The sequence below is a fragment of the Oncorhynchus mykiss genome, chromosome 11, assembly GCF_057628025.1.
Source record: "Oncorhynchus mykiss isolate SJ-2025 chromosome 11, ASM5762802v1, whole genome shotgun sequence".
NCBI lineage: Eukaryota > Metazoa > Chordata > Actinopteri > Salmoniformes > Salmonidae > Oncorhynchus > Oncorhynchus mykiss.
Genome location: NC_143032.1, coordinates 30,205,644 through 30,231,482, shown reverse-complemented (window position 1 = coordinate 30,231,482; position 25,839 = coordinate 30,205,644). Strand labels below are relative to the sequence as shown.

The 25,839-nt window shown below is 41.3% G+C and overlaps 1 protein-coding gene across 1 annotated transcript in view; it reads left to right on the top strand.

Annotated features, from left to right (window-relative positions):
* The first annotated feature begins 1,174 nt into the window (after nt 1-1,174).
* Nucleotides 1,175-25,839, top strand: part of LOC110535566 (cadherin-10-like) — a 63,422-nt gene continuing 38,757 nt past the window's right edge. The window contains exons 1-2 of the mRNA XM_021620631.3: nt 1,175-1,349; nt 7,098-7,450. Coding sequence (XP_021476306.3) covers nt 7,235-7,450 — 216 coding nt within the window. The 5' untranslated portion in view covers nt 1,175-1,349; nt 7,098-7,234. The remainder of the gene's footprint in view (nt 1,350-7,097; nt 7,451-25,839) is intronic.

Below are 25,839 nucleotides of genomic sequence, written 5' to 3'. Positions count from 1 at the left end.
ACACACACACACACACACACACACTTACCCTATATATCTCTCATGACAGCAGAAACGACACAACTGTAAATGATGAAGGATGTGGACTTGGCTTCACATCAGAGAAAGGCTACCTCAGTGCCTGTGTTAATTAGTTTAGCCTGTTTGCATTTGTATTTATTTATGTATTAGGTACAATTTGTCTGCATCTCAAGTGGCACCCTATTCCCAACATAGTGCACAACTTTTGGCCCATAGAGACGTTGAGTTAATCATCTATCCACACTGATAGTGGGAGATACAACTTGTGCTAGGATGATGGCTAGTGGACTGTCTGCAGATCCTGAGGGACATCCCATGCATTTCAAAATTTCTCCATCACATCATTTATCAGCTCAAGATACATGTATGTGTATTGGCATGTAATGCCTTTTCTCTCTCACTCTCACTCTCTCTCCTCAGCATCAAACACCACTGTGATGGTATATTATCTCTCTCCATTTCCCTCTACTAAATTAAAATGCTGTATCACTTTCAAAAGGGAAATAATGAAAATATATGATGGAGTGCTGCCTGCCTGGACAGACTTCCTGCTCGCACGCACTAAGTTTCATTGCTGGCCGGTTGGCCAAGTCACCAGGCGGCGATGGAGATGGAGGAACATCCTCCCTCTGAGAGGGTTATTTACAACTCATGCCTGGTTTCTCCTTGATTCCACTGTCATTGAAAGGAGATTAGATCGGGACGATTGCTTTAGACATCAAACATCACAGATTCAATCCATAAGAGTAGCTTACAACATCCTAGCTTAGACTAGTGATCCTCCTCTCCACAAAGCTGCCTTTCCCCCTTTCTCCCTGCGTTCACATGGAGATCTTTCTGTGCCACCCAGGAGTCCACCCCCCTTCAGCCTCCTAACCTCCCCATCCTCAATTCTACTGCTGCTATAGTCAACTGTTGGGAGTAAGGTCATTCTCCTTTCCTTGTCCCCTTGTTGCCATTGCTCCTTTTTCTTTTCTCTCTTTTTTCTTCTCCGCTTCAGTCTTCCCGACATCCACAGCAAGATGTGATGCGAGGGGAGAGAGAGGCAGAGAGAGAGAAAGAGAAGTTGGAAAGACAGGGTGGGGGGAAGAGAAAAAAGAGAGGAAGGGGGTGGAGAAATAGAGGAAGGGAGAGGGAGAGTAGCAGGCTGGACAGAGACTTACGCTCACACTCGCTCTCGCAGCACTGTTGTCAGTCTTGGAATGTAAGTGCAGCCGAGAGGATTCAGAATAAGCGCCACCTCTAAGCACTGCTACGTGAGGAGTAGGGACACAGTAACACGACACTCAGAAACACAGATGGACACTACTAAGCTGTAAATACAAAAGGTAAGGTTTCGGATTTTCTGTTCTCTGTTTTAAAGGATATTTTGTCTCACTTTTCTGGATGGTGTGGTGAAATAACCCACCTGCAATAGATAGGTGCTGGATTGTTGCGAACAGGTAAATCAATGCATTACATGTTGTTAACGTGCAGAATTCTTTACTTTGGGCACCTGCCATGCTACAAATAACATATAATCAAGGGGTTGATATCTGGAACCTCTGTGTTGAATATTTTATGAAGTTTTAATCCGACCAAATCTCTGTGGTCAACTTTCCTCTCCATCTCTGTAAAACCACTGCAGTCTTAGGAAACTCCAAAATAGAAAGTGCTAGAAGAAGGACAGTAGCTACATGTATTCAGATACTTTTCTTAAACAAAATCGGATGGACACAGTGCTCGTGTGACAGATTTACAGATGTGAAGGGCAGTAGCTACACACATTCAGATTATTTTCCTAAACAAAATAGGACTGGCAATGTGTTTGCGCATGCAGGGGATTTAGAGATGTGAACGCTAACGGCAGTTTTCTTCCTCCAGTGTATCACTCTGATTAGAAGTGTTTAATGAACGGCCTTTCACCAATAAGCTAAGTGATAACCAGACTTATGTCAGCTGCCAGAGGGATTTGTGTGTGTGTGTTTGTGTGGTAGAGATGGCAAAACGTTACCTGTAATTAAGTGTGAGCAGAATTGATGGTGAGGCACTGTACTACTGATCCTATCTCAGCTCAAATGCATGGAAGGGTGAAGGGGTTGATCATGGGGTTTTGAGCACTGCACTTAATGAGTATGTTAGGATGTCATATGTACCCTGAAGCAAAGAACGCACTTCTCTGTCCGTCCGTCTCTGTCTCCCTCTCTCTTTTTTGCTCTCTCTCTCCCTCTCTTCCTCTCATTCTCTCTGCTGCTGTGTTTTGTGGGGCTTGGTGGAGACAGCTTTATAGTCACACAGGCGATTTATAAGGGTGCATTTTGTACTCGGTCGTTTGTGTAATGCCATTATTGTTTAACACAAATTAAACACTAACATGTTCCCTAAATTATTGTCAGATATGTAATGGCCTTTCAGTGTTGGAATAAAAAATAGCAAATCCCTGTCCTCCCACACACAAAAACTGCATGGCTCTCATACAAACACTAAACCAAATCTATTAACAGCCTCAAATGTAAACATAACGGATGATCCCTAAATTAACATGTTAGATATAGTTAGGAAAAAACCTCTGTAAAAAAGATATATCATGTGGGATGTCATTGTTCGAAATTGCTGGGATCCTGTAGTGAATTTTGTGTACTGGGGCTCATTCAAAACACATAAAACATTAAAATATGATCAATAAACTCATAAATAGACTGGTAAAGAAAATTTGAATTAAATTATAACCTTCCCCTTATTGTGTCACATTCGGATCAAAATTACAGCTCTAACTATAACTATCTACAGTGATGATTTATTCAATGGGAATCATAATGTCTGTTTATGGCCTCACATATGTTAGAAGTCTACCCCCAGTCTTCAAGTTACAAAGTGAAGAGAGCATTTCAAAATTGCGGCAGATTTCAGAGCATCTATAAAGGGCTGTCAAGCCTTGCCAAAGACTGCAGCCGGCAGCCGTGATGCTAGCGATGTTGGAAAGGTCTAGGGCTCCACCAAGTGGGCACTTTTACAGGTCTGCTGCTTTTTCACAGCTGCATCACCGCCCTACTGTTAGACTAGGCTCTGTGGTGGTCTGTGAGTGTGCAATCAGTAGGCAAGAGCCACTCAATCTGTAAATCACAAAACAGACATTAATAGTTATTATAAATATCCCTTGACCTCAATAGACCACAACTGCCTAAACCTCAAGTGCACATTTTTTATAAATGTTTAGATTTTCAAGTACCACATTTGGTTTTTGTCAAATATGTATTCAAAACATCCACAGGGACATCATATAAACCAAATATCGAATATGTTGTATTTGACCAATTTTTTTTTTATGACGTAATGTCATAAACACAACATTCTCAAATTTTGGGTCATGGGTCCCTTAGTGCCCTTCAATGAGTTTGTTGATGGCAAAGTAAGATACAGTATGTATGATATTAAGTTTGATTATTGCAGAGGGAGATGTGATCATCAGTGTCCACATTATTGTAAAGGTCTAGGGAGCAGTCGATTGTAAAATGGAATGGACCGAGCTGGGCTACAAGTGGTTATATATTCCCAATTAAGGCTGCTGTTGCAGACAGGTTTTTGGATTTCAGGAGAAACGCACCCAGGATACTCATACAGTATAAAGGGAGAGTGCAATTCCACTGACCATGTCTGTTAGGAGTCTAAAAACTTCCAAGTGTGTGTGTGTGTGTGTGTGTGTGTGTGTGTGTGTGTGTGTGTGTGTGTGTGTGTGTGTGTGTGAAATAGTGTTTATTCTACTTGCTTTTGCCAGAATGGACAACCACAAATTAAACGCTCTACTCAAAGACTTAACTTGTAAGAGCATATTTAACGATTTTGTCCTTTCATGCCTCTCTCTGTCTGTTTGCATGCCAAGCCTCTCAAGCTTTCTACCACCTAATCTAATCATAAACAACTTTTTTATACACTGTAGGCATTTAATGGACTAATCAAGTCTAGATAATTCAGTGAGCGGAGTCTATAGCATCTGGACAAGAAATCCAGTCAGTACACTCTGCTCATCCTTTAATGGAGGGTTTGGAGGAATTCTAAAAAGACACACTGGCCTAATGCTTAATAGGCATGGTGCATCAAAGCTTAATATCCAGAATGCTATTAAAACTCAAGGACAGCCTTGAATGATAATTAGAAAATGCAATCACGGGAATCAGCCCAGATTAATTTCCAGCCAATGTTTCCCGATTTCTGGGATGCTGCGCCCGCCTGCCGCCTGTCATAGTCATGACAAACCCTGGGCACATAGTGAAGTGATAACAGTACATCATCATCAGTTTATGGCTTACTGGCACCCCATGACATCCCCAATGTTCTTGGTTTCATTCTGTATCTGGGGGTATGGAGGGAAAACCACAGTCGATATCAAATGTTCTTGGTTCATACATGTTATCGATCTCATGCTTTGTGAAAATTATGAATTTGTCCTCATGGATTGCCAATTTTTCTGAATTTAGGGATTTTGTATGTTCTGCTGTTTTACTGAGGTTAGACATCTGGAAAACTGGTAGATGGTGGTTTTGCTGACTCTAAATGACCATGAATGGTCTAGTCCCGCTTAATATTTTGAAGTCTTGACCTTGGATGACAGCTGAGACCGTACCAGTATTCCCAATCCTAACTGTCTCTCTCTGATATTGTCATAACCTTTTAACATTTGGATACAAGACATAACCTGTCTGTATGAGAGTCATGGTTTGATTCAGTACAGGCATTAGCTCAATCTCTAATGACATGAATTAAAGAGCTCTTTAAGACTCTTTAATATTTCATTTTTGGATCTCATTAGCTTAATTATTTGATTTGCATTCATGGGATAATATTAATTTACATGTGGCGGTGCTTCAGTTCCATCAATGAAAACCATAATACTAATTTGTTCACAGACAAAAACAGGGTCCTTTGTTCATTCAAATCTAATGCCTTCATTGATATTAGGGTTATTTTTGTTGAACAAAAGTGGGGGAATTGTAAAATCGGTCTTTGTTTGTTCAAGGTCCCTCATTAGATACACAATGAAGGCCTTGCCACCAGTCTCTCACTAAATGGGCTCCACCTACCTGTATCCTCCTCTTGTTTCCAAACTGTCTTAAAAATACCCCCCTATTTATATATATATATATATATACTGTATATACACACACACACACACACACACACACACACACAATGTATATATATATATATATATATATATACAAAAAGTATCCCATGCTTGATAAGAATAATTGGCTTGCTGGCAGTGACATCTAAAGGTACTGTATTATTGGCTTCATGGCATGTTCGATAGAGTACCTAGATGAAGTAAAGTCCCCATCAGGGCCTGACTTGATAGGTAATTTGGGGATTCATACATAATTTATGGTCTTTGGGAAGTTAATCCTAATAAATCTTGTCCTCCTTTTCTAAAAGAGCCCATTTAGTGGGAGGCTAGTGGAAAGGCCATAGTGCCAGTGCCATCCTGACAAGCATTCATTGTGTATATAACGAGGGACCGTGAACAAACAAGGACCAGATTTGATAATTCCACCACTTTTGTTCAACAATCTGAAAAAAGAACCCTAATGTCAACGAAGGCATTAGATTTGAACATACAAAGAACCCTGTTTTTTTCTGTGAACAAAAAGTATTATAGTTTCCACTGATGGAACTGAAGCACCACCACATATAAATGAATATTATCCCACAAATGCAAATGAAATAATTAAGAGAATAGAACTGTTTGGCCAAAATGACCATTGTTATGTTTGGAGAAAAAAGCGGGATGCTTCCAAGCCGAAAAACACCATCCCAACCGTGAAGCGCGAGGGTGGCAGCAAAATGGTGTGTGGGTGCTTTACTGCAGGAGGGACTGGTGCACTTTACAAAATTGACGGCATCATGAAGTAGGACAATTAGGTGGATATATTGAAGCAACATCTCAAGAAATCAGTCAGGAAGTTAAAGCTTGGTTGCAAATGGGTCTTCCAAATGGACAATGACCCCAAACATACTTCCAAACTTGTGGCAAAACGGCTTAAGGACAACAAAGTCAAGGTATTGGAGTGGCCATCACAATCCCATAGAAAATGTGTGGGCAGAACTGAAAAACTGTGCGAGCAAGGAGGCCTACAAGCCTGACTCAGTTACACAAGCTCTGTCAGGAGGAATGGGCCAAAATTCACCCAATTTATTGTGGGAAGCTTGTGGAAGGCTACCCGAAACATTTGACCCAAGTTAAACTATTTAATGGCAATGCTACCAAATACGAATTGAATGTATGCAAACTTCTGACCGACTGGGAATGTAATGAAAGAAATAAAAGCTGAAATAAATATTTTATCTGCTATTATTCTGACTTTTCACATTCTTAAAACAAAGTGGTGATGCTAACTGACCTAAGAGGATTACATGTCAGAAGTTTTGAAAAACTGAGTTTAAATGTATTTGGCTAAGGTGTATGTAAACTTACGACTTCTACTGTATATATGTAGCTAAGTAGCTAGCAAGCTAGCTAATTTCCTTTAAATTAATTCTAGCTGGCTGTATTTATTTACTTTATCGCTACCTTTTGTTTCTAGAAACTATACACGTGTTGTCATTTCACAACTGTTTAATCAAAGCAAAAAAACGATGAACAAAACCGCAAATCACGTCATCCAGCTAGCTAGCCAGCTAAATGGTTGTATGCAGGAATGAGTCAGTAACTTATGTTTGCATGAACTAAAACTACTGTGATATGTTTTTTTTACTGGAACTAGCAGGTTTGAGCTAGCATATCAGAGCAAATCCGAGATAAAATGGCAGACTGCCAGTTGAAACTAGAATTCCTTTACTAAGAGAATCAATGAACGCATTTGAAGAAATGTGTAATTTCATCTTGCAGAGCATATAATTCATAATGTTTTATCTATGGAAAAAAACAGTAGCAATTAAAATAATGGCAACGCTAAACAGCTTAGAAGCCAATTTTCTCTTAATATTGGACACAGGCAGGCGATATTACCTTTGGGCAGATATTGAAACAAATTATGTCTACCTGAATTCGATATCATTGTTGTGTTATCTCTCTGATTCACCCTCATTTTTCTTCTTCACAGGGATCAATAGGCTATCAAAGGGAAAAGGACTACAATGCATGATTTGGTGGCGTTGCATTCCAGCGTGCATCCTACCAGAAGCTCATTACCATAACACATTAGTCATACAGAACTCCTTCCCCACGTGATTGGATACCATGATAACCAATCACTTGCAGATTATATTTATGGTCTCCATTCTGCGGCCAATCACTGCCCTGCCCATGGCACCTGGAAATACTGTGAATCTGTTGGGAACATCACCGGAGAAGGATGATGGAAAGATACTCCAGCGCGCCAAACGAGGATGGATGTGGAATCAATTCTTTCTTCTAGAGGAGTACACCGGGAATGACAACCAGTATGTTGGCAAGGTAAGGGTTTTATGTGCTGTTTTTATGGGACATTCTTTGTAGGCTGCCTAGAGATGATCGATTGTGTCATAGTACACTCAGTCAAAAGGACTGTTCCTGTTGTATTGACATAACTTTCAATAGATAGGACATAGAAATTAGAGAGGAGTGCATCACCTGAGAACTCCCTTAATGTAAAGATCAGCTTGTTAAGCTCCATCTCCCAGCAACGCGCAACTAATTCCAGTCTCTCATTCACACAACAATTCAAAAACAACAGTGGAATAAAGAAATCTAAATGAAGAACCAATCACTTAAATTAGCAATTTAACATGACATATAGAGGAGGAATAGATGTTCCCATTTGTGAGGGTTAACAACAGACAGCATTATCAAATTACATCATGAGGCTAGACAAAATCACTGACCCACTACCTCACATCGCCAATGGCCTGAGCCTCCTCTGTCATGTTGACACAGCTCTTTAACTGATAAGACAGCGCAAAAACATAAATATTTCTCAGAGCTATAACCCCCTACTTTAGATCAGAGGAGCGACTTGTCAAGCCATCCATGTTAGTGCTAAAAAGAGAGCTAGTCACAGTGTTAGAGATGACGCTACATTTATCATCCTGAGGGAGGGGAACAAGGTGACTGTCGAAAGCCTATTTTCTCAGAGGAAGCTGGCTTTCATCACATGCCTCATCCTCAAGAGTAAACAAGTGTCACGGTACAGGGTGGAGTAGAAGGATATGACTACCAGCTTGGCAGATAGCGTCGTCCTGACGCAATGGAGAGAGACAGGGGAACAACAAAAAGAAAAAGATGGAGGGAAAGGGGGTGTTGGAGAGAGAAATTATGAATCAATCAAGCCAGGCCAATGATATTTCACTTCACTGTGTTATACGTGATGAGGCAACAAAACAGTCCCGGCTATCCATTGAGGCTATCCACTGATGTTGTCAGTGACTGCTGCATTCTGGCTTTCTTCCTGACTATTTGATGGTCTCTGGCTGGCATACTGGCAAGTTTCCTGGCATGACAGCAATCACATGCGCTGGCCATCGACTCACCCGGTGTCCAATATCATTCACAATCAAACTGCCAGAATGACATGAGGCCGCAATAAATAAAGGGGGAGAAAAAAAACACCCACACGCTGGCTTTACTGAAGAAGCTAGTGTTGATTGCTATCGCTAATTCCATCAGCTTCACTCTGGAATTGTTGTCTGTGAGAAGGAGCGGTGAAAAGCTTGGGCATAAGGACAGACACTTAAAGGCCAGGCACCAAGCTGGGCTTATTTATTTCACATTCAATCAAGTTTCACATGTGAAACGACAAATGTTTTGCTGTGCTACAAAGTCTGTAGCTTTTTCAGAACTCAATATACAGATTCAATACCTATAATACATCTCTGCACAAAGCAAAAGAGTGCCAATTGCACTGCTATTTTAGTTATCAGTTAATCTGACTGTCATTGATTTAATTGACCTATTTAAGCAATTTGAGGGTTTTCTGTATGGTTGTCTAATGTTGGTGGGGCATACTATTATATTTTCAATGTTAATCCTGAATCACTATGATATTATAATAGTTTTTCTTGAGTGTATTTTTAACAAAGTCCAAAGTCTAGGAATACAGGTGAAATCAGTTATTGACACAGATATGGTGGCATAGTAGGAAGATCGGAAGGCAGTGAACAAAGAGGTTGTCAGTTCAAATCCTAGGTGAGGACATGTTGAATAATAATTACTCTATAAATAAATAAGAAACATTAAATAATGTATGTAAAGTGTGTCTAATATGAAAGCGGTGTGAGGTTCTGGGCACATCCTAACAACTAATGGTTACTAAACCATTGTATCAGTGTTCATTTTGTCAACAATAACTATGACAAAAAAATATTGTCAACAACCTATTTTTCCTGACTAAAACTATGACGATAACATTTGTTTTGTCCAATCATAAGTATGCATGCATGCAATCCTCTCAGTTGCAGAACTGATATCTTTCAGTTTTGTGATCTGATTCTGCCCAGCTCCAACACTGCTCTCAGGCTGTCACGTGAGTCATTCGTCAGTCTTTTGAACTGATGCGGAGCCAAGACCCTTCACATGTAACTAACCTCAACCTGAAACAATAATGTTTACACTCTCTTTCTTTCAAGTAGGCTATTTTTGATTTGAGCACACTGGAATCTCTATTTCCCCATGTGTTCTGTTATTCATTCATCTGTGTTGCCACTCTGGCGCCACGGTCTGCAAATGCTAGTTGTGGTTGTGTTTTTACTATAGGAAAAACAAATGCTATTTGTTGAATATTAGTACATTAATACAGTACTTCTGGGATTTTTGGAAAGCTTAAATTCAATTCTCCCCTTTTCAAGGATACCCCTATAATTTAGCCCTCCTTGATGGCGATGATGGAGAAAATCAGAGCTGTTAATTGTTTAACCTGCAGCCAAGGCTTTATTATAGCCTAAATGGTTAATTATGGTTGGTATTGGTTACAATCTGCCATAATATCAATGTTGCAAGCTAAGGTATACAAGGGAATCTGCTTTAAAGTTCTACCTGTCTTCCTAGTAGCCTACTTGGTGTTGTGAACTGCTTACTGCTATTAACTTGCAGATGATTGTTGACACATCAACCAGGATTAAGGGACAGGGCAATTTGTGACTTATTGTTTTCATAATCAGTGGCTTTATTGGAGGGGGAGTGGTTTCTCCTCTCCTAGGAAATCAGCAATTAGTACCGGGAGGTGTACACTTCACCTTTTCAAGGCATTTAGCAATTAGTATTTGTACTTCAGTCTCCTCTGTTTTCTCAGCCGTGGCTGTGTCGCAAAACTAAGACCGTCAACGAAACAGCGATGGTTCTGCAGAGTTATTTGAGGAAGGAAAGAGAGAAAGGCTCCACACCACTCTTACTTGAGTACCTTACCTAGTGATTTTCAGAATATCTAATTTTGCTCTGTTATAACTTTTGCAACTGTCTGTTTTCTATCTCAGTTTTCTCCTCTACATGTAGACTTTTCAGACTCCCTGCCCCCCCCCCCTTGGCTGCAACACTTCTAATTTAGTGTACCCTGCAAGCACAATCCATGTGGATTTCCTGGTCTCTGGCAGCGTTTAGAACTGCCGATTCTGCGGTCAAGAACGCTAAATTAATCTCAGCCTATGCTGCATTTCAGTCCCTTGACTTTCGGGCCCTGAAGGAGACATGGATCACCCCAGAGAACACTGCTGCTCCAGCTGCTCTCTCTTCATCTGACTATGTTTTCTGTCATTATCAGAGAGCATCTGGTCATTGCGGAGGTGGCACAGGGCTACTAATTTCTCCTAAGTGGAGATATTACATTATTTCACTCTCTCACCTGTCCATCTCCTTATTTGATTTCCATGCTGTCACTGTCACTTGTCTACTCAAACTAACATTGTTCTTATCTATCACCCACCAGGTGTCTGTACCACATTCTCTCACAACTGGTGTACCCCAGGGCTCGATTCTAGGCCCTCTTCTCTCTCTACACCAAGTCACTCAGCTCCGTCATATCCTCACTAGGTCTCTCCTATCATAGAATGTGGATGACACTAAGCCACTTTTCTCCTTCCCCCTTCTGACACTCAGAAGGTGATACACATCTCTGCATGCCTGGCAGATATCTCAGCTTGGATGTCGGCCCACCACCTCAAGCTCAACCACGACAAGACAGAGCTGCTCTTCCACCCTGTAAAGCCTGCCTACTCAAAGACCTATCCATTACGGTTGCAACTCTACAGTGTCTCCCTCCCAGAGTGCAAAGAACCTTGGTGTGACCCTGGAAAACACCCTGTTGTTCTCTGAAAAAATCAAAGCAGTGACTCACTCCTGCAAGTTGATGTTCTACAACATCCGTATAGTTCGAACCAACCTCACACAGGTAGTGGAGCAGGTCCTAATCCAGGCACTAATCCCAAACCCTTGCAATGTATCCAGAATGCTGCAGCCTGTCTGGTGTTCAACCTTCCTAAGTTGTCTCATGTCACCCTGCTCCTCCGCACACTCCACCAGCTTCCAGTCGAAGCTCACATCCACTACAAGACAATGGTACTTGCTTATGGAGCAGCAAGAGGAACAACCCCTCCCTACCTTCAAGCTATGCTCAAACCCTACACCCCAACCCGAGCACTTCGTTCTGCCACCTCTGGTCTCTTAGCACTATGAGAGGGCATCTCCCACTCAGCCCAGTCCAAGCTCTTCTCCGTCCTGGCATTCCAATGGTGGACCCAGCTTCCCATAGCACCCACCCCCTAAAAAAGCATTTTGCGAATGAACACTAGAACTTGACTTTTCTCCACCCCTGACTAGCTTTGACTTTGCTGATAGCTACTTTATTGAGGATTTACTATGACTGTGATGTGGTTGTCCTATTTTAAGATGAATGCACTAACTGTAAGTCGCTCTGGATAAGAGCGTCTGGTAAATTACTAAAATGTAAAAGGTTAAAAGGCCTACTTGGACAAGGCTATCTGAACATGCACATGATGGAAGTTAGAGGTAGCCTATTATTTAATAGAAAAAAATGCACGGACTGTCATGTGACTAATTGCTGTGACTCAAACTAGACGAAGGCTGAAATGACGAAAATGTGACTAAAACCAAAAGGTATTTTAAGCCTAAAACTAAATCTAAAATAGCCGCCAAAATTAACACTGCATAATATATGACATGCTTTTAGGGCTCATTATACATACTGTATGTCATAAAGGATTATATTGATGACTACAGGGTGGAACTGTACATGGAACTGAAATGGCTTCTCTTCAAGTTGAACTATATACCGTGCATAGAATGGCCCATATTCACGAAGTGTCTCAAAGTAGGACTGCTGATATAAGATCAGTTTTTCCTTTGAGGTGATAATCAATTAATATAATTACAAGGACGGGGGACCTGATACTAAATCAGCATTATGAAAATGGGCCATGTGTGTTTTTGTCAAACTCCACAAGACGCGCCTCTTGGCGTTGCTGATTCACTATCACCTGATCTTCAGCGAGCCATTTCAGACAGCCATTAGCATGAGGGAGGGCATTTAACAAGCCAAGTCCTCGTGGAGGGAGGCATACTTGTTCAGTATGGCTCTGAAGTGTGAACACTTGCAATGCAATGCAATCAGAAGGCTTGTGTCTGGAGTTTCTTTCTGTAGGGGTGCAGTGACTCACATAAAAAGCTGTTCCATCCCAGCTATTGATGTGGACAAAACCCCTTTAACCTCTTGGTAGTCTGTGATGCTTTGTAAACAAACGCTGCCGCTCTCCAGTTCCCCTGAGCACTGTACTGATCATAGGAAAAATTGAAGAAACTGAAAAAACACTACTGAATGTGTATAATCCTGGAGAACAAGGACAACTAACAATAAAGAGAGAGAGAGAATATAATTATTCTGTATCCGTTTGGGGTTCTATTTTCCTATCTCCCCTCTGCAGCACTAAACAATGCTCACTAGAGACCTGACAAGAATTGCCAATGACTTTGCTGCTTTACTGACTATTCCTCTGTGTTTGTGCAAGGGGACTTAAAGCTAGAATCCTTCATTGAAACAATAAGAAAGCCTTCTCCCAGCCCTTGTTTATGCGAAGAAGCTAAGGGATGGGGCTAGAGAAATTTCATAGGGCTATGGATGCAAAGACTGACCATCCAGTATATCAAATGTATAGTGATAACCATGTTTTGAGGCTATACAGTTTTGCTTACACTTACGTTGTTCACAAACATTGGTGTAAAACTAGCGTATATTTTGGGTTCTGATTGGGTACGACAGTTGAACTAAGCAAATGAGGCCTCTAAGTTATATTGCAGTAGTTGCTTTGGGACAAGTCTCTGAATGAGAGAGCTTGGAGTTGAAACTGATCGAACATTTCTGGAGAGACCTAAATACACCTGTGCAGCATTTCTCCCCATCCAACATGACAGAGCCTGAGAGGATCTACAGAGAAGAATGGAAGAATATTTTCCAAGCTTCAAGCGTCATACCCAAACAGATTAAAGGTTGTAATCGCTGCCAAAGGTGCTTCAACAAAGTTCTGAGTAAAGGGTCTGAATACTTACGTAAAAAAGACATACACTACAGTTAAAAAATGTTTCCATTTAAATAACTGATTGAAGAGAACTTTTTTTTTCTTCACAATTTAAACATTTAATCCTCGTAAAAATTCCCTGTTTTAGGTCAGTTAGGATCACCATTTTATTTTAAGAATGTGAAATGTTAATAATAGTAGAGAAAATTATTTATTTCACCTTTTATTTCGTTAATCACATTCCCAGTGGGTCAGATGATTACATACTAATTGAGTCTATTTGGTAGAATTGCCTTTAAATTGTTTAACTTGGGTGAAACGTTTTGAGTAGCCTTCCACAAGTTTCCCACAATAAATTGGGTGAGTTTTGGCCATTCCTCCTGACAGAGCTAGTGTAACTGAGTCAGGTTTGTAGGCCTCCTTGCTCACACACGCTTTTAAAGTTCTGCCAACAAATTTTCTATAGGGTTAAGGTCAGGGCTTTGTAATGGCCACTCCAATACCTTGACTTTGTAGTCGTTAACCTCTTGAGTGTAGCGGGCAGTATTTTGATGTTTGGATGAAAAACGCACCAAGGCCCAGAAGATAGAATATGCCTATATTTGGCAGATTAGGAAAGAAAACACTCTAAAGTTTCCAAAACTGTCAAAATATTGTCTGTGAGTATAACAGAACTGATATTACAGGCAAAAACCAAACCAGGAAAATCAAACCAGGAAGTACTGTTTTTCTGAAACCTCCCTGTTCCATTGCATGCCTTCCCTCCATTTAAAGGGATATCAACCAGATTCCTTTCCCTATGGCTTCCCCATGGTGTGAACAGTCTTTAGACATAGTTTCAGGCTTTTCTTCTGGAAAATGAGTGAGAATGATCACATCGCGTCAGTGGATAGCTGTGTCCCCCCAGAGTTTTGCATGCGCGAGCAGCTTGGAGCAGACCTTTTCTCTCTCTCTCCTATTGAAAAAGCTATCGTCCGGTTGAAATATTGTGGATTATTTATTGTAGAAACAACCTGAGGATTGATTATAATAACGTTGGAATTTTCGTCTGCCCGTCGTGACCTGCACGAGCCTGTGGATTACTGAACAAAACGCACCAACCAAATGGATATTTTTGGATATAAAAATAATCTTTATGGAACAAAATGAACATTTATTGTGTAACTGGGAGTCTCGTGAGTGCAAACATCTGAAGATCATCAAAGGTAAGCGATTAATTTTATTGCTTTTCTAACTTTCTTGACCAATCTACTTTGCTGCTAGCTGTTTGTAATGTTTTGTCTGCTGAGAGAGCTGTCCTAACATAAACGCTTGGATAGCTTTCGATGTAAAGCTTTTTTGAAAAATGACACGCCAGAAGGATTAACAACAAGCTAAACTGTGTTTTGGTATATTGCACTTGTGATTTAATGGAAATTAAATATTTTTAGCAATTTAATTTTAATTTGTCGCTCTGCAATTCAGCAGATGTTGACGAAAATGATCCCCCAAAAGAAACCGGTGCGCCAAGAGGTTTTAACTTCAGATGTTGCTTCAATATATCCACCTAATATTCCATCATGGTGCCATCTATCTTCTTAAGTGCACCAGTTCCTCCTGCAGTAAAGCACCACCACAACATACATACAACATACAACATACAATTTATTTCTTAGGTCTTGGCTGATTTCTTTTGATTTTCCCATGAAAATCACAATTTTCATTTTGATATTCCCATGATGTCAAGCAAAGAGGCACTGCGTTTGAACGTAGCCCTTGAAAAACATCCACAGGTACACCACCAATTCACTCAAATTATGTCAATTAGCCTATCAGATGCTTCTAAAACCATGACATAATTTTCTGGAATTATCCATGCTGTTTAAAGGCACAGTCAACTTGTTGTATGTAAACTTCTGACCCACTGGAATTGTGATACATTGAGTTATAAGTGAAATAATCTGTCTGTAAACAAGGTACAAGGTAAATGTCCTAAACAATTTGCCAAAACTACAGTTTGTTAACAAGAAATGTGCGTAGTGGTTGAAAAACTAGTTATAATGACTCCAACGTAAGTGTATGTAAACTTCCGACTTCAACTGTTAGTGATATATTTATATATATATATATATATATATATATATATATATATATATATATACACAAACATTTCTAAACCTGTTTATGCTTTATCAATATGAGGTATTGTTTGTAGATTGACCAGGAAAAAAAAAAAAAAAAACATTAAATCAATTTTAGAATAAGCCAATCATTTGTTGTAACAAGGTAGGGTTGGTATAGAGAAGATATTTGGTAAAAGTCCATATTATGGCAAGAACAGCTCAAATAAGCTAAGAGAAATGACAGTTCATCAATATTTTAAGACATGAATGTCAGTCAATGCGGAAAACTTCAAGAACTTTGAATGTTTCTTCAAGTGCAGTCACAAAAACCATCAAGCGCTATAATGAAACTGGCACTTATGAGGACCGCCACAGAAAAGGAAGACCCAGTTACCTCTACTGAAGAGGGTAAGTTCATTAGTTACCAGCCTGCGTGAATCAGGCCTTCACGGTCAAATTACTGAAAATAAACCACTTCTAAAGGACACCATTAAGAATAAGAAACTTGCTTAGGTCAAGAAACACGAGCAATGGCCATTAGACAGGTGGAAATCTGCCGTTTGGTCTAATGAGTCCAAATTTGATATTTTTGGTTCCACCACTTTGTCTTTGTGAGACGTAGAGTAGGTGAACGGATGATCTCTGCAATGTGTTGTTCCCACCTGTAAATTATGGAGGAGGAGGTGTGATGGCGTGGGTGCTTTGCAGGTGACACCCTCTGTGATTTAATTAGTAGTCAAGGCACACTTAAACAGCATGGCACCCACAGCATTCTGCAGTGATACGCCATCTCATCTGGTTTGCATTTAGTGGGACTATAATTTGTTTTTCAACAGGACATGACTCAACACACCTCCAGGCTCTGTAAGGGCTATTTTCCAAGAAGGAGAGTGATGCAGTGCTGCATCAGATGACCTGGTCTCCACAATTACATGACCTCAACCCAATTGAGATGGTTTGGGATGAGTTGGACCACAAAGTGAAGGAAACACAGCCAACTAGTGCTCAGAATATGTCGAAACTCCTGCTATATTCCTTATACAAACACAGTATATTTTATATTAGTTATCTTGTAGTTTTTTTGTTCTACGCTTCAGCTCTACCCAACCCCTGCCATCTTTCTCTTTAATAATACAATCCATTTTTTATTTATATTTGCCATGTATTTTTCAACTGTGCTGTGATGTTTCAAAAAAGTTCTGAACCGTTCTATTCTCATAGTTTCCACAGATTGTATATTAAAGATATTTTTTTTCTTCAGAAAGTTATTATATTCTTGATTGATTTGACTATTTCTTTTCATATCACCCAACAGTGCTACAGTGGGGAGAACACGTATTTGATACACTGCCGATTTTGCAGGTTTTCTACTTAAAAAGCACGTAGAGGTCTGTCATTTTTATCATAGGTACACTTCAACTGTGAGAGACGGAATCTAAAATCCATAAAATCACATTTGTATGATTTTTAAGTTATTTGCATTTTATTACATGACAAAAGTATTTGATACATCAGCAAAGCAGAACTTAATATTTGTTACAGAAACCTTTGTTTGCAATTACAGAGATCATACGTTTCCTGTAGTTCTTGACCAGGATTGCACACACTGCAGCAAGGATTTTGGCCCACTCCTCCATACAGACCTTCTCCAGATCTTTCAGGTTTCGGGCTGTTGCTGGGCAATACGGACTTTCAGCTCCCTCCAAAGATTTTCTATTGGGTTCAGGTCTGGAGACTGGCTAGGCCACTCCAGGAACTTGAGATGCTTCCTACGGAGCCACTCCTTAGTTGCCCTGGCTGTGTGTTTCAGGTCGTTGTCATGCTGGAAGACCCAGCCACGACCCATCTTCAATGCTCTTACTGAGGGAAGGAGGTTGTTGGCCAAGAAGTCGCGATACATGGCCCCATCCATCCTCCCCTCAATGCGGTGCAGTTGTCCTGTCCCCTTTGCAGAAAAGCAACTCCAAAGAATGAAGTTTCCACCTCAATGCTTCACGGTTGGGATGGTGTTCTTGGGGTTGTACTCATCCTTCTTCTTCCTCCAAACACGGCGAGTGGAGTTTAAACCAAAAAGCTCTATTTTTGTCTCATCAGACCACATGACCTTCTCCCATTCCTCCTCTGGATCATCTAGATGGTCATTGGCAAACTTCAGATGGGCCTGGACATGCGCTGGCTTGAGCAGGGAGCCCTTGCGTGCGCTGCAAGATTTTAATCCATGACGGCGTAGTGTGTTACTAATGGTTTTCTTAGACTGTGGTCCCAGCTCTCTTCAGGTCATTGACCAGGTCCTGCCGTGTAGTTCTGGGCTGATCCCTGAACTTCCTCATGATCATTGATGCCCCACGAGGTGAGATCTTGCATGGAGCCCCAGACCGAGGGTGAATGACCGTCATCTTGAACTTTTCCATTTTCTAATAATTGTGCCAACAGTTGTTGCCTTCTCACCAAGCTGCTTGCCTATTGTCCTGTAGCACATCCCAGCCTTGTGCAGGTCTACAATTTTATCCCTGATGTCCTTACCCAGCTCTCTGGTCTTGGCCATTGTGGAGAAGTTGGAGTCTGTTTGATTGAGTGTGTGGATAGGTGTCTTTTATACAGGTAACGAGTTCAAACAGGTGTAGTTAATACAGGTAATGAGTGGAGAACAGGAGGGCTTCTTAAAGAAAAACTAACAGTGAGAGCCGGTCTGTGAGAGACGGAATTCTTACTGGTTGGTAGGTGATCAAATACTTCAATTTTTGCAGTAGCGCTGCAATTAGTTGGTTGTAATTTTGAATAGAGAAGACATTTCCAGATATTTTTGTTAGCTGCATGTATGATATAATTTACAAAGATTATACCTTTTTAAACATCTATTCAGAATATGTTTTTTTTTTTAATCAATTAGTACATTTAAGCAACGCAAAGTGCCTGGATAAGGCCCTTTTGCCATAGTATATCGGCCATATACCACAAACGCCCGTGGTGCCTTATTGCTATTATAAACTGGATACCAATGTAATTAGAGCATTAAAAATAAATGTTTTGGCCTCCCGGGTTGCGCAGTGGTTAAGGGCGCTGTACTGCAGCACCAGCTGTGCCATCAGAGACTCTGGGTTCAGGCCCAGGCTCTGTCGTAACCGGCCGCGACCGGGAGGTCCGTGGGGCGACGCACAATTGGCCTAGCGTCGTCCGGGTTAGGGAGGGCTTGGCCGGTAGGGATATCCTTGTCTCATTGCGCACCAGCGAATCCTGTGGCGGGCCGGGGGCAGTGAGCTCTAACCAAGGTTGCCAGGTGCACGATGTTTCCTCTGACACATTGGTGCGGCTGGCTTCCGGGTTGGATGCGCACTGTGTTAAGAAGCAGTGTGGTTTGGTTGGGTTGTGTATCAGAGGATGCATGACTTTCAACCTTCGTCTCTCCCGAGCCCGTATGGGAGTTGTGGCGATGAGACAAGATAGTAGCTACTAAAAACAATTGGATACCACAAAATTGGGGAGAAAAAGGGGTCAAAATGTATTGTCATGATAATTTCTTTCTTTCTGGATATGAATGCCGAGTATGTCCACATCATCGTCAGACCATTTTATTGGTGAACTACACGGTAATGTAAAAGTTATATTTTTTTGTGGTCCAATATGTCCAGGATGTCTTGCTCCCAGACAGACTAAACAACTTCTTTGCTAGCTTTGAGGACAATACAGTGCCGCTGACACAGCCCACTACAAAAACTTGCGGACTCTCCTTCACTGCAGCCGACGTGAGTAAAACATTTAAACGTGTTAACCCTCAAGGCTGCAGGCCCAGACGGCATCCTCAGAGCATGCGCAGACCAGCTGGCTGGTGTGTTTACGGACATATTCAATCAATCCTTATCACAGTCTGCTGTTCCCACATGCTTCAAGAGGGCCACAAATGTTCCTGTTCCCAAGAAAGCTAAGGTAACTGAGCTAAATGACTACCGCCCCGTAGCACTCACTTCAGTCATCATGAAGTGCTTTGAGAGTCTAGTCAAGGACCATATCACCTCCACCCTACCTGACACCCTAGTCCCACTCCAATTTGCTTACCGCCACAATAGGTCCAAGGACGACGCAATTGCAACCACACTGCACACTGCCCTAACCCATCTGGACAAGAGGAATACCTATGTGAGAATGCTGTTCATCGACTACAGCTCAGGATTTAGTACCCTCCAAACTTGTCATCAAGCTCGAGACCCTGGGTATTGACCCCACCCTGTGTAACTGGGTACTGGACTTCCTGACGGGCCGCACCCAGGTGGTGAGGGTAGGTAACAACATCTCCACCCCGCTGATCCTCAACACTGGGGCGCCATAAGGGTACGTTCTGAGCCCTCTCCTGTACTCCCTGTTCACCCACGAATGCGTGGCCATGCATTTCTCCAACTCAATCATCAAGTTTGCAGACAAAACTACAGTGGTAGGCTTGATTACCAACAACGACGAGACGGCCTACAGGAAGGAGGTGAGGGCCCTCGGAGTGTGGTGTCAGCTGTTTTATCGCCTGGTACGGTAACTGCTCTGCCCACAACCGCAAGGCTCTCCAGAGGGTAGTGAGGTCTGCACAATGCATCACCGGGGGCAAACTACCTGCCTTCCAGGACACCTACACCACCCGATGTCACAGGAAGGCCATAAAGATCATCAAGGACAACAACCACCCAAGCCACTGCCTGTTCAGCCTGCTATCATCCAGAAGGCGAGGTCAGTACAGGTGCATCAAAGCAGGGACCGAGAGACTGAAAAACAGCTTCTATCTCAAGGCCATCAGACTGTTAAATAGCCACCACTAACATTGAGTGGCTGCTGCCAACATACTGACTCAACTCCAGCCACTTTAATAATTGAAAAATGTATGTAAAAAATGTATCACTAGCCACTTTAAACAATGCCACTTAATATAATGTTTACATACCCTACATTACTCATCTCTTACGTATGTACTGTACTATATACCATCTACTGCATCTTGCCATCTTTATGTAATACATGTATCACAAGCAACTTTAAACAATGCCACTTTTATATGTTTACATACCCTACGTTACTCATCTCATATGTATATACTGTACTCGATACCATCTACTGCATCTTGCCGTTCTGTACCGTCACTCATTCATATATTTTTATGTACATATTCTTCATCCCTTTACACTTGTGTGTATAAGGTAGTTGTTGTGAAGTTGTTAGGTTAGATTAATTGTTGGTTATTACTGCATTGTCGGAACTAGAAGCACAATCATTTCGCTACACTTGCATTAACATCTGCTAACCATGTGTATGTGACAAATAAAATTTGATTTGAATATGTACACTTATCATAATTTGGTTGTAATCGACCAAGCCTTACTTGGGCAAATACAATACTGTATGTTAGTTATCTGTGCCTACCTCGAATCGCATTCAATGCAACCATATTGAATTATATGTATTCTATTTTGTTGCTAAACTCATTAAACAATATTGCATTTCTGAAGGACAAGTTCATAAAAACTACAGTGTCTGCATAGCCTATGTGGGGCATTAGGTCATAGATAGGAAATATCATAGCAATTCATACTTTTATGTCACTTATTTTACTCATGGATCCATGGATCGACTCTATACTACTAGATTAATCAATAATACTGCATAAATTGCTTGATTCGATTCCATACTGCTGCAAGAATTGACTGTATAATACTTAATTAATCAATTTCATAATGCTGCATTGAATAGATTCAAATTTTGCATGAATCGACTGTATAAATCTGCATAAATCACTGGACTCAATAATACTACACGAATACATGCAGCACAGGGGTATATTGCCCACTCCATACTGGTGTGCCAGCCTGCCAGTTATCCAGACTGGCAGACAGACAGTGTACTGTAAACAGCGGATTACACTGTGGCTTGTGAGATTGCCCATAAACGGACCTCCAATAATTACCTTTTAGTGTTTACCGTCTGAGCGTGTTGTGTATTTTCTGACTTGTCTAATTCAATAAGTGCTAGCAGGTATATAGTAAATCCCCTAGTCTTGTGTTGTCTGACGACTGTCAAACTCCAATTAGCTGGCAGACCTGACAGCGCATGGCTCCATTGTATGGAGTTCTCTCTTCCCTTCCATTTGATGGTCTCCTCTTTGTTTTCTTTCTGTCAATTCTCTCTCTTATTGGGGTTAACCATTGAGTCTGAGAAGCATACCATATGTCCTAAATATCCCTGGTCAGAAGTAGTCAAAATGTAGGGAACAGGGTGCCATTTGGGACACAAACAGACTGCAAGAGTCATCAGCGGAATGTGCAGTGGGAAAGTAAAGAACACTGGGTAAAAACAAAGTACTTTAGGAGATTCTGTACACAATTGAAGAGTAGCCACTGTACATTTTATGTAGAAATTATTATATTGGCTTATCATATTCTTCAATGTTCAGCAATGAACATCAGGAGTAAAACTATTCAGACTGTAGCTGTATTCATAATCAGCGTCCCAAAATGGAACCTTATTCCTACTTTTCACCAGTGTCGTGCACTAAATATGGAATAGGGACCATTTGCATATTTCTCACTTTCTTCCCAAAGTTGCATTGTTGTTGATCCTGGTTTTCAGATTGCAGAAAATAATGAGTTTCTCCCTCAGTGTGTTGATATTAATATTCATGAATATTATGATGCTGTGTCCCTCACTGCTTGTCACTTAGGATGTGATGGCCCATGAGATATAGTGCTAAATATAAGCCTATGACACTGTAGTATCAGCAGTGCAGTAATGAGCTTCAAGCCAGTCACTCATCATAGTTACTTGAAGTAATGCTAATTTATTTCAAGACGATGAATAGTCTAGAAAGAGGCACTTAGATGGTACATTGGACCAAGCTTAGCAGAAACAAAAGTACAAGAATATATGTTGTATTGTGTTCTTGTGATGCAATGATTTCCCCTATTTGGGAGTGAGAGGCACCTTTTCATTATAACATTGGAGGAAATACCTTCCTAGTGTATGATTCATGTTTTTGCTGGTCTAATAAATGCTATGCAGTTAGCTAATATTTAGAAAAACAAAAGTTTGTTAGGCTAGAAACAGTATATAGATGGTTATGCTAACCTGTTTGCAATCCCTTTAACTTTGCTAGCTAGCTTCCTGGCTAGCTACAGAGGTTATTGGGTTACAGCAGTTAGCTAGCTACTGTCAGTTGTTGTTTTGCTATTATCATATTTTACCTAAGCATCCTGGCATGTAAATATAACACCATAGACACATTTAAATGTAGGCGTAGAAGCATGATGTGTTCAGAATTCCATGATCTGAACTCAAATCAAATCTTGCAGATGTTATCACAGGTGCAGCGAAATGCTTCTGCTTCTAGCTCCCATCAGTGAAGTAATACCGAACAACATAAATTAAAAAAAAAAAAATTCTAATAAAATAATGAAAATCAAGAAATATCTGAATGAGCAATGTCAGAGTCCAGAATATACAGTGCTCAAAAAAATAAAGGGAACACTAAAATAACACATCCTAGATCTGAATGAATTAAATATTCTTATTAAATACTTTTTTCTTTACATAGTTTAATGTGCTGACAACAAAATCACACAAAAAATATCAATGGAAATCAAATGTATCAACCCATGGAGGTCTGGATTTGGAGTCACACTCAAAATTAAAGTGGAAAACCACACTACAGGCTTATCCAACTTTGATGTAATGTCCTTAAAACAAGTCAAAATGAGGCTCAGTAGTATGTGTGGCCTCCACGTGCCTGTATGACCTCACTACAACGCCTGGGCATGCTCTTGATGAGGTGACGGATGGTCTCCTGAGGGATCTCCTCCCAGACCTGGACTAAAGCACCCGCCAACTCCTGGACAGTCTGTGGTGCAATGGAGACATGATGTCCCAGATGTGCTCAATTCGATTCAGGTCTGGGGAACGGGCGGGCCAGTCCATAGCATCAATGCCTTCCTCTTGCAGGAACTGCTGACACCCTCCAACCAACATGAGGTCTAGCATTAGGAGGAAGCCAGGGCCAACCGCACCAGCATATGGTCTCACAAAGGGTCTGAGGATCTCATCTCGGTACCTAATGGCAGTCAGGCTACCTCTGGCGAGCACATGGAGGGCTGTGCGACCCCCAAAGAAATGCCACCCCACACCATGACTGACCCACCGCCAAACCAGTCATGCTGGAGGATGTTGCAGGGAGCAGAACGTTCTCCACGGCGTCTCCAGACTCTGTCACGTCTGCTCAGTGTGAACCTGCTTTCATCGGTGAAGACCACAGTGGCGAATTTGCCAATCTTGGTGTTCTCTGGCAAATGCCAAACGTCCTGCACGGTGTTGGACTTTAAGCACAACCCCCACCTGTGGACGTTGGGCCCTCATACTACCCTCATGGAGTCTGTTTCTGACCGTTTGATAAGACACATGCACATTTGTGGCCTGCTGCAGGTCATTTTGCAGGGCTCTGGCAGTGCTCATCCTGCTCCTCCTTGCACAAATGCGGAGGTAGCGGTCCTGCTGCTGGGTTGTTGCGCCTCCTATGGCCTCCTCCACGTCTCCTGATGTACTGGCCTGTCTCCTGGTAGCGCCTCCATGCTCTGGACACTACGCTGACAGACACAGCAAACCTTCTTGCCACATCTCGCATTGATGTGCCATCCTGGATGAGCTGCACTACCTGAGCCACTTGTGTGGGTTGTAGACTCCGTCTCATGCTACCACTAGAGTGAAAGCACCGGCACCATTCAAAAGTGACCAAAACATCAGCCAGGAAGCATAGGAACTGAGAAGTGGTCTGTGGTCCCCACCTGCAGAACCACTCCTTTATTGGGGGTGTCTTGCTAATTGCCTATAATTTCCACCTGTTGTCTATTCCATTTGCACAACAGCACGTGACATTTATTGTCAATCAGTGTTGCTTCCTAAGTGGACAGTTTGATTTCACAGAAGTGTGATTTACTTGGAGTTACGTTGTGTTGTTTAAGTGTTCCCTTTATTTTTTTGAGCAGTGTATATACAGTACCAGTCAACATTTTAGACACACCTACTCATTCCAGGGTTTTTCTTTATTTTTACTATTTTCTACATTGTAGAATATAGTGAGACACTACACTATGAAATAACACATATGGAACCATGCAATAACCAAAAAAAAGTATTTAAAAAATGTAAATACAAGTCCATATTGTGGCAAGAACAGCTCAAATAAGCTAAAAGAAATGACAGTCCATCATTAATTTAAGACATAAAAGTCAGTCAATGCGGAAAATGTTAAAAACTTTGAAAGTTTCTTCAAGTGCAGATGCAAAAACCATTAAGCACTATAAAGAAACTGGCTCTCATGAGGACCACCACAGGAAAGGAAGACCCAGAATTGCCTCTGCTGCAGAGGATAAGTTCATTTGAGTTAACTGCACCTCCAGATCGCATCCCAAATACATTTTTCACAGAGTTCTAATAACAGACACATCTCAACATCAACTGTTCAGAGGAAACTATGTGAATCAGGTCTTCACGGTCAAATCTCTGCAAAGCAAACACTACTAAAGGACATCAATAAGAAGAGGATACTTGCTTCTGCCAAGAAACACGAGCAATGGACATTAGACCTGTGGATATCTGTCCTTTGTTCTGATGAGTCCAAATTTGAGATTTTCTGTTCCAAATGCTGTGTCTTTGAGACGCAGAGTAGGTGAACGGATGATCTTCGCATGGTTGCCTGGTAGCATGGAGGAGGAGGTGTGATGGTGTGGCAGTGCTTTGCTGGTGATACTGTCACTGATTTATTAAAAATTCAAGGCACACTTAACCAGCATGGCTATGACAGCATTCTGCAGCGATATGCCATCCCACCTGGTTTGCGACTAGTGGGACTTTCATTTGTTTTTCAACAGGACAATGACCAAACACACCTCCAGGCTCTGTAAGGGCTATTTTACCAAGAAGGAGAATGACAGAGTGCTGCATCAGATGACCTGGCCTCCACAATTGCATGACCTCAACCCAATTGAGATGGTTTGAGATGAGTTGGACCGCAGAGTGAAGGAAAAGCAGCATATGTGGGAACTCCCTCAAGACTGTTGGAAAAGCATTCCAGATGGAGCTGGTTGAGAGAATGCTTTGTTTAGCGCTTTTCTGGTTACTACAATATTCCAAATGTGTTATTTCATAGTTTTGATGTCTTCACTATTATTCTACAATGTAGAAAATTTTACAAATAAAGAAAAACCCTTAAATGAGTAGGTGTGTCCAA